Raw genomic sequence first — 12,384 nt, forward strand, 5'->3', positions numbered from 1 at the left:
CCTGCTTTCTGTTAATGTTCCTTTTCCTTCTCCCAGTTCCGCCATCAACAATGAGACTTTCCACACTGAGAAGTTTTCCCAATCCATGACTTCCCCTCCACCATAATCGGCAGGGCTCTTGACTGCATCAGCTATCTCCTACATATCTGCTCCTACTCTCTTGAACACAGCCAGGATAGAATTTTGATCGGTTGGCTACACCCATAGAAACTCTTTCAAGGACTCTAAAACTCATGTTCTCAGTGTTATTTATTTAGTACTTATTGTTATTATTTCTATTTCTATTTTTTTTTGTATTTGACTAGTTTGTCTTTTTTTGCACATTGGTTGTTTGTCAGTCTTTGTGTGTAGTTTTGTATTGATTCTGTTATACTACTTTGTTCTATTGTGAATGCCTGCAAGAAATGAATCTCAGGGTAGTTAGTGGTGACATATATGTACTTTGATAATAAATTTACTTTAAAATTTGAGCTACCCTTCCAGCCTTTGCACTTGAAGATAATCCTCCATAATTTCCATCAGCTGCTGTGCATTCCCCCACACCTCCCTAATAATATTTTGAAGTCTTCGTACTCTACTGTCTGCTGTCCTATCCCCTGCCAAACATGTAACTGCATTAGCTGCATCCTGTCCCTTCCTGTATTTCCAGGTGAGGTAGTGATTCACTTCTAATCTAGTGTACCGCATTTGCTGTTCACAATGTGGTCTCAGAGCAGACTGAGTGATTTACTTTGTGGAGCACCTGTAAACAGTCCTGATTTTTTTTCTGTTGCCTGTCTCTTCAACTCTCCACTTCTTGCACTTTGACCCATCTCTCTGCAGCCTTTTGCATTGTTATAAGGAGGCCCTTTGCAATCTTCGGGAGTTCCTTCTGTCAGGGCACTTGGCAGTTTCTGTACTTAGTATTGATTCCTCCAACTTCAGATAACTTTTTTTTCTCCCTACGTATTGGAACCAGCCATTTTGGCGATAAATTATCCATCTGATGTTGGCTCAATTTTTTTTCTCTCTCCATTAGTGAATCCATTTGGGCAGAACTCGGGAATAGTAAGGGTGCAATCACACTGATGGGATTGTACTACTAAGCCCCCACCCCCTAACAAATGCCATCAGAACATAGAGGAATAGACATGTAAACAGATTGAGGAAATGTGTAAAAAGGGTTGTTGTCATGGGGAATTTCAACTTCCCAATTTAAACTGGGATCTCCTTAGTGCAAGGGCTTTAGATGGGCATAATTTGTTAACTGTATGCAGGAGGGTTTATTAAATCAAATGTGGACTGTCAAATGATAGGAGGAGCTGTACTGAAACTGGTGTTGGGTAATGAGCCTGGCCAGATGACTGACCTTTTAGTGGGTGAGCAGTTAGCTACAGATAGGGATAGGTATGGTCCTTGCAGGATAGTTTTAAATTGGAGTATTGCAAACTATCAGGACATTATTCAGGAACTAAGAAGAGTTTAATTGGGAACATCTTTTCTGGGGCATGGACCAAGGACATCAGTGCTGATTGTTAAGGGTGTTTAGAGGTAAAGGAGGAGTAAGCATTGGGTCTCCTAATGGGTAGTAAGGTGATCAAGTCTCCAGGGCATGATGGGATTTACCCCAGGTTATTGAAAGAGGCAGGAGATGAAATTGCTGGGTGCTTGACCAGTGTCCTCTGTAGCCAGAGCTGAAGTCCTGGAGGACTGGCTTAATGTTGTACCTCGCTTTAAGAAAGGAACAAGGGAAAATCCTGAGAACTATAGACTGGTGAGTCTCACGCCAGTTGAGGGAAAGAGCTGGAGAAAGTTCTTAGGAATAGGATACATGAGCATTTAGAAACCCATGGCCTACAGTGGTGCTAGAAAGATTGTGAACCCTGCAGAATTTTCTCTATTTCTGCATAAATATGACCTAAAATGTGATCAGATCTTTATGCAAGTCCTAAAACTAGATAAAGAGAACCCAATTAAATAAATAACACAAAACATTATACTTGTTCACTTATTTATTGAGGAAAATGATACAATATTAAATATATTTATGGAAAAAATGTGAACTTTTGCTTTCAGTAACTGGTGTGACCCCACCGCCCACCCCCCCCCCCACCATACAGCAATAACTTCAACCAAACGTTTCTGGTAACCGTTGATCAGTCCTGCACATCAGCTTGGAGGAATTTTAGGCCATTCCTCCTTACAAAATTCCTTCAACTCTGGAATGTTGGTGGGCTTCCTTGCATGAACTGCTTCAGGTCCTTCTACAATATTTCTATAGGATATAAGGTCAGGATTTGACTCGGCCATTCCAAAACACTTATTTTCTTCTTTTTATACCATTCTGTTGTTGATTTACCCTTGTCTGTCTGATTATTGTCTTGTTGCATTATCCAACTTCTAATAAGCTTCAGCTGACGGACTGCTACTTGACGTTCCCCTGTAACATGTCTTGATACAATTTTGAAATTATTGTTCCCTCAACAATTGCAAGCTGTCCAGGCCCTGAGGCAGCAAAGCAGCCCCAAACCATGATGCTCCTTCCACCATGCTTCACAGTTGGGATGAGTGCTGGTGTGCAGTGCCTTTTTCCCTCCAAACATAGCAATGTGCATTTCTGCCAAAAAGTTCAACCTTTTTTCCTATCTGACCACAGAACATTGTCCAAGTAGCATTGTAGAGCATCCAAATAGTAAATTATAAACTTGAGACATTGAACAATGTTGTTGTTTTTTTTTGAAAAGCAGTGGTTTCCTCCGTGGTGTCCTTCCATGTTCAGTGTTTTTCTTATAGTAGACACATGAACAGGGACTTTAGCAAGTTCTAGAGATTTCTGCAGGTCTTTTGATGTTAACCTTGAGTTCTTTTTCATCTCCTTCAGCAATGCACATTGTGCTCTTGGTGTGATCTTTGCAGGATGCCCACTCCTAGGGAGAGTAGCAGCAATACTGAGCTTCCTCCATTTGTAGACAATATATCTTATGGTGAACTGATGAAGACTCAGGTTTTTAGAAATGTTTTTGTAGCTTTTTTCAGCTTCATGCATCTCTACAATACTGCTTTTAAGGTCCTCTGAAAGTTGTTCAAGAGGTGGTGCACATAAACAGATCTTTCTTGAGAAGAGCAGGCTCTGTCAGTAACCTGACTTTGTGTGTCTTTTATAGGGGAGGGCGCCTCTCCAACCCACACCTCCAATCTCATCTCATTGATTCTAACACCTGACTCCAAATAGCTTTTGTAGAAGGCATTACTCCAAAGGTTCACATACTTTTTTCCAACAAATACATGTAAATTTGGATCATTTTTCTCAATAAATAAATGAACAAGTATAATATGTTATTTATTGGGTTCTTTTTATCTAGTTTTAGGACTTGTGTGAAAATCTGATCACATTTTAGGTCATATTTATGCAGAAGTAATTAGGGAAAGCCAGCATGGTTTTGTGTGTGGCAGGTTGTGCCTTACCAACTTGATTGACTGTTTTTGACAAGGTGACGAGAGAGTGCAGTGTATATTGTCTACATGGAATTTAGTAAGGTATTTGACAAATTCCCTCATGGGATGCTAATCCAGAAGATTAAGATGCACGAGGTCTGTGGTGAATTAGCTGTTTTGATTCAGAACTGGCTTATGCATAGAAGATAGAGAGTAGTGGTCAAAGGGACTTCTTTGACCTGGAGTTCTGTAATTAGTGGAGCTCCACAGGGATCTGTGCTGGGACATCTGCTGTTTGTGATGTATATAAATGACCTGGATGAAAATGTAGATGGGTGGTTTTTGCAGATGACACCAAGATTGGTGGAGTTTTGGATGGTGTAGAAGACTGCCAAAGAATACAGTGCAATATAGATTATTAGCAGATATGGCAGATGGAGTTTTACCCAGATAAATGTGAGGTGTTGTTGCACTTTGGTAGGGCAAATGCAAGGAGAAGGTACATTGTTAAGGACAAGACCTCAACAGTGTTGCTGAGCAGAGAGATCTTGTGATCCCAAGTTCATAGCTTCATGAGTTGACTGCACAGGTTGATAGGGTGGTTAAAAAAGCTTATGGAAAGCTTTCTTTTATTAGCTGAGGCATTGAGTTAAAAAGTCACGAGGAAATGTTGCAACTTTATAAAACTCTGTTTAGGCTAAATCTGGAGTATTGCATACAGCTGTGGACGCCCCACTATAGGAAGGATGTTGAGGTTTTGGAAAGAGTACAGAAGAGATTTACCAGGATGCTGCCTGGTTTAGTGGGCATGTGCTATCAAAAGAGGTTGGACAAACTGGGGTTGTTTTCTTTGGAGTGGTGGAGGCTGAGGGGGAGATCTGATGGAGGTTTATAAGATTATAAGAGGTATAGATAGAATGGATAGAGAGTATCTGTTCCCTGGGTAGAAATGTCTAATACCAGAGTGCATGCATTGAAGGTGAGAAGGGGTAGGTTCAAAGGGGATGTGAGGACTAAGTTTTTTTTTACTCAGAGTGGTGAATGCCTGGAATGCACTGCCTGGTACGGTGGTAGAGGCATTGGAGGCTTTTAAGAGACATTTGGATAGATACATAAATGTGAGGAAGTTAGAGGAATATGGATATTGTGTAGGTAGGAGAGATTAGTTTTTGGGGGTTTTTCATTTACTTTTTAACTGGTTTGGCACAACATTGTGGGCCGAAGGGCCTGTTCCTGTGCTAAAGTGTTCTATATTTTAGTGCAGCCTGGCTTGTTGGACACGTCCCACACTGCTACCATTAACCATACATTACAAATGCGTGATCAACCTTTAACGTCTCTACCTGCCCATCTAATGCCCTTACTTTGTTACAAGTATTGCCTATGTCCCATCGATTGCTTTGCTCCTCTTCTTTGCAACTTAAATCAGTTTCTAATTTTCCCCAGTTTCGAAGAAAGGTTTTAGACTTGAAATGTTAACTCTGTGTTTCTTTCTACAGATGCCTGCCCTTTTGAGAGTTTCCAGAATTTCAGTTGTTACTTCAGGATTAAGAGTCCTTAAGAGCAGCAAACTTTTCTAAATTTAGAATAATTCCAAGCATTGCAGTAAAATCTACTTTATTTTGCTTGCTTTAGATACTTGCACAAACCCTACCTCATTGGTGAGAGTAAATTTGATTTGAGAATTTATGTCTACGTAACCTCGTATGATCCGCTCAGGATATACATGTTTACAGATGGCCTGGTCCGTTTTGCAAGCTGCAAGTAAGTTTTTAAAAAAAGATTACTGTATGAAATGGTTGGTGTATAATTTGAGTCATAGAATGATTTTGATTGTATGCTTTATGAAACAGTTCTAATAGTTTTTCCTAATTGGATGCTGATCTACTCTTTGAGTATTGTAATTTTTAAATTGCATTGATATTTTAGTCCTGATGAACAATCTCAGCTTGAGCGTCAATTGTTCCTCCATGGATGCTGCCTTACTTGCTGAGTTCTTCCAGCATTTTGTGTGTATTGTCCTTGATTTCCAGTATCCGTAGAATCTCTTGTTTTTGATATTTTAGACCATAAGACTTGGGAGCAGAGTTTGGCCATTTGGCCCATCGAGTCTGCTTTGCCATTCTATTATGGCTGTTTTTATTATCCCTCCCAACCCCATTCTCCTGCCTTCTCACCGTAAGCTTTGACATCCTTACTAATTAAAAACCTATCAACCTCTGCTTTAAATATATCCAATGACTTGGCCTCCACAGCATCTGCACTTGAGTAGACACAAGCGATATGAAAGTGAAAATCAATATTAGTATAGAAAGGAGGTACAGAACATCAGGACCAGGACTGCCAGACTGGGTAACACCATCTTCTCTCAGGCTGTGAGACTAACGAATACCCTTCTACAACCAAGGTCTCGTCACTAGGTCAATGTGCTCTTTAGTATATACTGAACTGTTTACCTGCATGCTGCATGCATTTGAATTTTATTAACTTATGTTAATATTTTGGTTTGGGTGCTGTGTGTTGTTACTGTTTTGTGAGTGCACCGTGATCGGAAGGAATATTGTTTTGTTTGGTTATATATAGTAGAGTCAGATGACAATGTGCTGGAACAGGCCCTTCAGCCCACTCTGCCAAACCAAATAATTAGTAATCAAATGGCTAACTAAACTAATCTCTCCTGCCTGCAGAATCCTTCCATTTTCTTCACATTCATGTGCCTATCTAAATGTTTCTTAAAAGTCCCTGATGTTTCTGCCTCTACCACTACCCTAGGCAACGCTTTCCAGGCACCCACCACTCTGTTTTTAAAAAAAAAACAACTTGCCCCTCACATCAAGTTTGAAATTACCCGTCACCTTAAATGCTTGCCCTCTGGTATTAGACATTTCATATGTTGGTGCTGGAGGTATGGTGACGATTGCAGGCTGCCCAGCACAATCTTCACTGATTTGATGGGAAACATATATTGAAACATACAGTGAAATGTGTCATGTGACAACTAAACCTTGTCTTTAATCTTTATTTGTCATATGTACATTGAAACATACAGTGAAACGCGTCTTTTGTGTCAGTGACCAGCATAATCCAAGGATGAGCCAGGGACAGGTGTGTGTATTTCTGGCGCCAACATAGCATGCCCATAATTTACTAACCCACAGCACTTTTGATCTTGGAATGTGGGAGGAAACCAGAGCACCAAGAGGAAACTCACACTCTTCTGTGGAAATGTACAGACAGCAAAAGGGAATTCAACTCCTTTCTTAAAGCTGGTGTTGTAAAATATTGTGCTGACAATTATACTGCTGTGCAGCTCCTGTTAAGGCTAATAAATTTGTAGATGACATGAAAATTAACAGAGTCGTGGACAGTGAAGAAAGCCGTCAAAGGATTTAGATCAGTTGAAAGTATGGTTGATGGAGCTTGTGCCTGGAACATGCTGTGAGAGAAGATGTGTCCATAAGTAAATAGGAGCAGGATTAGGTCATTTGTTCCTTTAAGTTTGCTCAGCCATTCAATCATGGCTCATTTATTATCCTTCTAAACCCCATTTTCCTACCTTCTTGTAACCTTTGATGCCCTTACTAATTAAGAACCAATTTCTGCTTTGAATACAGTGGATTCCCATTATTTGAGCCATCAGTTAATCGGGGCAGCTGATTATTTGGGACGGTTCTTAAAGAACGGACACTAAATTGAGAAGAATTCCCTATGCTGCTTAATTGGGGCAGTAGACTGTTGCTGAACAGGTTCTAACTAGCGTCAGTTGCATGCACTTGTGCGGCCTTTGGACACTGTGCTTAGAGCAATCAGTTTTTAAACTGTCAGTTGCATGTGAGCGTTCAAAAATCAATTAATTTTTGTCACTGACAGTTGGTAAGCAATAAGCAGTAAGACAATTTGGAACTGCTTTACTCACCAAGATTTCAAGCATTCAGGCTTGGAAATGCCAGATATGGCCAGGAGTGAAAATGAAGTGATTTCACTACTTCAAGTTAAGAATTGCAAAGAATTTGAAGGTACTGACACTCATTCTGAATATAACAATGAAAATAAAGATTTAGAGGATACAGTCGTCTACTGCATTGTATGAAGGCAGTCCATTATTTGCAGTAGGTGCAATTCTTTACACAGATAGCGGTGGGTGCGTGGAATGTTCTGCTAGGGGTGGTAGAGAGGCAGATACATTAGGGGCATTTAAGAAATTCTTGGGTACATGGATGATAGAAAAAATAGAGGATATGTAGGAGGGAAGGATTAGATTGATCTTTGAGTAGGTTACAATGTTGGCACAACTTAGTGGGCCAAAAGGCCTGCACTGTGATGTCGTGATCTATAGGATGTTCCAATATGGGACAAAACATTTTGGGAAAACTAATGAATGTAGATGTATGCAGAGGATGATAGTACTGGACTGCTGGATACTACCTAGACTGGAGGACATAAATTACAGGGAGAGATTGGTATATACCATGCTATTTTGTTATGCATTGTAGCGTAGGAAAATGATGGGTGACCATATAGTTTATAAAATCATGCGGGATATAGATAAGGTTGTTGGTCATAGAATTTTCCCCAGGGTTGCAGAGGACATAAATACAAAATAAGAGGGGAGAGGTTTAAAAGAGACCTTAGAGTTAACATCTTCAAAGAGAGGGTAGTGAGTATCTGGAATAAGCTGCCAGTGGAACTGGTCAAAGTGAGTATAATTGCCGAACATAGGCAACTGGGACTAGCCAGGAGGATGTTAAAGGCATGATGGGCCAACAGACAAGTTTCCATGCTGTATTACTCTGTGACTCTATCCTACCATACAGTAGCCCATGAGAGGCAAGTATGAACTCTGCACAAACAGCACCAGGAAGTCAGGTTTAAACCAAGGTTGTTGGAGCTGTGAGGCAGCAGCTCTACTCTATGTGCTACACTGAGGCTGACCTTGTCAGGTCAGTTTATCTGCCTATCCATAACTTCCCTGTGGTGCCCCTCCTACTTCCCTTTTTCCCATGGACTATTCTGCTTTTCTATCAGATTCCTTCTTCAGCCCCTTTACCTTTTCTATCAATCACTTCCCAGTTTCTCACTTCATCCGCCCTGTCCCCACCTTCCTCCTCACCAGCTCTCACCTATCACCTGCCAGCTAGTACTCCTTCCCCTCCACCCACCTTATTCTGGCATCTTTCCCTCCTTTCCAGCCCTGATAAAGCCCAAAACATCGATTGTTTATTCCCCTCTATAGATGCTGTCTGATCTGCTGAGTTCCTGCAGAATTTTATGTGTTCCAATTTACCTTCTACCTGTTTTTTTTATTCCATTGAGCAACACGCATAGAATTCTGAAGTAACACAGCAGGTCAGACAGCATTCATGGGGAGGAACAGTTGATGTTTTGAGCCAAGACCTTGCATTCATGTTTTATTTTTCCTTAAGATTTCCAGCATCTCTTGTGTTTTCATTCCATTGATTTGGTTAAAGTTAATTCCACTATCTAGCTGACCAGTAGAACATACTGGTTTTACTGCTGGTGTAAATCACAATGTTAGGAGTATTTTGCACTACACTTCTGCATTAAGCAAGTACCTGTGTAACAGTATTCGTATTTGTATTTTACTGAATGTATTGAGTACAATACTAATCACTACAACTTCCATGAAATATGGTATTTGCCAGTGTTAGTTCAACCCATTTCCTCTATGCAGAATTACATATTTTACTTTTATTGTCCAGGTATTCATCTTCCATGAAGACGCTTGGTAACAAATTTATGCATCTCACAAACTACAGTGTAAATAAACTAAATGCGGAATACAAGCCCAACTGTAGTGAAAAGCTTTGTCAGGGACATAAGTGGTAAGTAGAAGTTTTGGACCATTGTACATAGTGTAGTGATCCTGTTCTGGAATACACCTAGATGAGTACACCTCTTAACAGACTCATATTTAACATTTCCATCAATACTGTCTGACCCGCTGAGTTCCTCCAGCATTTTGTGTGTGCTGTTCTGGTTTTCCCAGCGTCTGCAGAATATATTGTGTTTCAAATTTAACATTGCTGTGTTTGAGTCTTGTTGCTGGTACATTTGCCTAGGCATATGGAAAATCGTCAGGACAAAGTAACTCTTGTACCATGGTTGAACATTGTGTTATCAAATGTTATCAAATACTGTTCAGTAGTTCAAGATTTCCTCAGAAATGATGCCTTTATCTACAAATGTTTGTAGATCAGGGCTGGAAAATTCCGTTTTCTTGTGCTAAAAGCAAGCTAGAAAATAAAGCACAATAATTTTATAATAGATATTTTATAATCTACATTTCTTGCTACTGCTGATCACTTGCAATTTGTACATGACACAATGGGCGGCTTTGAGCTTTCATCCCTCCATAGATGCTGTCTGACACAAACTTCCTCTAGCTTTTTGTGTGTATTTTCTTTTCCTTAGTTATTTCCAGCTGATCTGATCTCAAAATCTCCATTTCCTATCTCTGCCTTTGCTTCACTTCTATGGAGTATCCCTTTTCGTCCATACTGAGGTTATTCTGTTTTTCTTTCTTGTTCTTTTCCATCTATTTACTACTTGTGCTGGTCTTTTGAAATTGAAAATGTTTTTATCAGGCTTAGTGTTATTGTCTAATTCTTAATGCCTAGTACGAGTGCATTTAAGGTGAGAGGAGTTAAATTCAAGCGAGATGTGTGGGGCAAGTGTTTTTTTTTTTGAGTGTTGAGCGTCTGGAATGTGTGGCCTAAGGTGGAAGTGTAGGCAAATATACGGGTGTTCAAAAGGCTCTTGGATATGTAAATATACAGGATATGGACAATGTGTAAGCAGAAGGAATTAGTTTAACTGGGTGTTTGATAACTAATTTAGTTGGTTTGGCACAACATTTTGGGCTGAAGGATCTGTTCCTGTGTTGTACTTTTCCATGTTGGGCCACACATATGAATTCTTTGTTCTGGTTTTTATATAATCCTTTACAATTTTTTTTTTGGGTTGCATTTCGCATCCTGATCAACATAACACAGTAAATATGTATAAACGTACATTACGAATAAAGTTGATCCTTAATCAATTGTTTGTTTACTCCCATCTTTCTAGGAGTCTTAAGGCACTGTGGGTGTATCTGATTCAGAAGGGAGTGAAGATTGAAACATTACAGGAGCAAATGAAGGATGTGATCATCAAAACTATCATATCGTGAGTAATAAAATGAGTAGCAGTTGGGTAAAGTGCAGAATATATGGCCAAGCTCAGTCTGTTTTCTGTTTTTACAGCAGACCCAGTGAGTATGGTCTTTATTTTTGTATGTGTTTTTTCTTTTAGAGAGCTGAGTCGATCAGCACTGTTAATATAGACAGGAGTATATACACTAGCAACCCTTCCTGCAGTCAATGACAAGCTCTTTTTTTTTGTTGCTGATGTTGAGGGAAAGGTTGTTGTCATGTCACTATGCTCTCTATCTCTCTCGTACTCCAACTCATCGTTATTTGACATACAGTCCAGTATGGTATTATCATCTGCAAACTTATAGATGGAGTTAGAGCAAAATCTGGTCACGCAGCCATGAGTGTGAGTGGTTTCATTTTTTATTTATTGTTTATTTTGTTTTGCAGGTCTGAGTCTTATGTGAACAGCCAGATAAACTTATATGTAAAGAATCGTTATACCTGCCATGAACTATTTGGATTTGACATAATGCTTGACGAGAACTTGAAGATATGGGTTCTAGAAGTCAACATCTCACCAAGGTATAAGATTGAAATATTTGCCCATCTGTACGTCTGTTTTACTCTGCTTTTTCCGAAGTTACTGATGACAAATTAGTAACCTCCACATTGATTCCTCCTCATGAAAGTTCTTACAGTGTTTATTCTCTGGAAGTTTACTTTTACACTATTTCATCATTCTATCAGCTTCCTTCTTTCGCCCTTTATGTATGAGACCTACGCTGAAAATCATTCAAGCAGAAGAGATTACATAGAACACAGAATAGTACAGTACAGGACCTATGTTCCATGATGTTGGGCCAAGATTAATCTAACCTTCCCTCCCAATTAGCCCTCCTGTTTTTCATCTGTGTGCCCAGCTAAGAGCCCCTTAAATGTCGGTAATGTATCTACCTCAACCACCACTCCTGGCAGCATGTCCCACGCACTCACCACTCTGTCTTAAAAAAAAATCTCTGATAGCCCCCTTATAATTTGTTCGAATCACTGTAAAATTATTTCCCCATATTGTGTTTGATTTATTTTAATAAGCACATGGGGTCATTCAGTTATCTTATATAAAATGATAAGATAGACTATTATGGAGCATAGAACATAGCACAGCACAGTACAGTACAAGCCCTTTGGCTCATGCTGTTGTGTCAACCTTTTAACCTACTCCAAGATCAAGCTAACCCTTCCTTCCTACATAGCCCTCTGTTTTTCTATCATCCATATACCTATCTAAGAGCATCTTAAATGCCCCTAATGTATCTGCTTCTACCACCACCCCTGACCGTGTCTACACACTCTATTCTCTGTAGAAAAGAAAACCTACCTCTGTCATCCTCCCTGTAGTTTCTTCCAATACCTTAAAAGTATGTTTTCTCGTATTAGCCATTTCCATCCTGGTGGAAAAATATCTTTGCCTATTAACTCGATCCTATGCCTCTTATACACCTCTATCAAGTTGCCTCTCCAAAGAGATAAGTCCTAGCTCGCTCAGCCTCATAACCATATGCAAGATGTGTTCTCTAGTCCAACAGCATCGGATAATCAGAATAACAGCTTATTTGGGACAATTCTTAAAGAAAAAAAATCTAATTGAGAAACTAGCCAGGACTCCCTTCATTTGTTTGGAACAGTATGCTGCTTAATTTGGGGCAGGAGACTGTTGCTGAACAGTTTCTAGCATCAGTCATGTGCACTTGTGTGACCTTTAGACACTACATGCTGCGTAGAGCGAATAGTTTTTAAATAGCATCAGTGGTATCAG

The 12,384-nt window shown here is 39.7% G+C and overlaps 1 protein-coding gene across 6 annotated transcripts in view; it reads left to right on the top strand.

Annotated features, from left to right (window-relative positions):
• The window catches only part of ttll4 (tubulin tyrosine ligase-like family, member 4), a 113,154-nt gene that overhangs the window by 72,943 nt on the left and 27,827 nt on the right, over nt 1-12,384 (top strand). For all 6 annotated transcript variants that reach the window (XR_010018382.1, XM_063051354.1, XM_063051353.1 and 3 more), the window contains exons 10-13: nt 5,050-5,178; nt 9,135-9,257; nt 10,501-10,599; nt 11,016-11,150. Coding sequence is in view for 5 of the 6 variants with exons in the window: in XM_063051354.1 (XP_062907424.1) it covers nt 5,050-5,178; nt 9,135-9,257; nt 10,501-10,599; nt 11,016-11,150 (486 nt within the window). In the remaining variant the exon portion in view is untranslated. The remainder of the gene's footprint in view (nt 1-5,049; nt 5,179-9,134; nt 9,258-10,500; nt 10,600-11,015; nt 11,151-12,384) is intronic.

The sequence above is a fragment of the Mobula hypostoma genome, chromosome 6, assembly GCF_963921235.1.
Source record: "Mobula hypostoma chromosome 6, sMobHyp1.1, whole genome shotgun sequence".
Taxonomy (NCBI): domain Eukaryota; kingdom Metazoa; phylum Chordata; class Chondrichthyes; order Myliobatiformes; family Myliobatidae; genus Mobula; species Mobula hypostoma.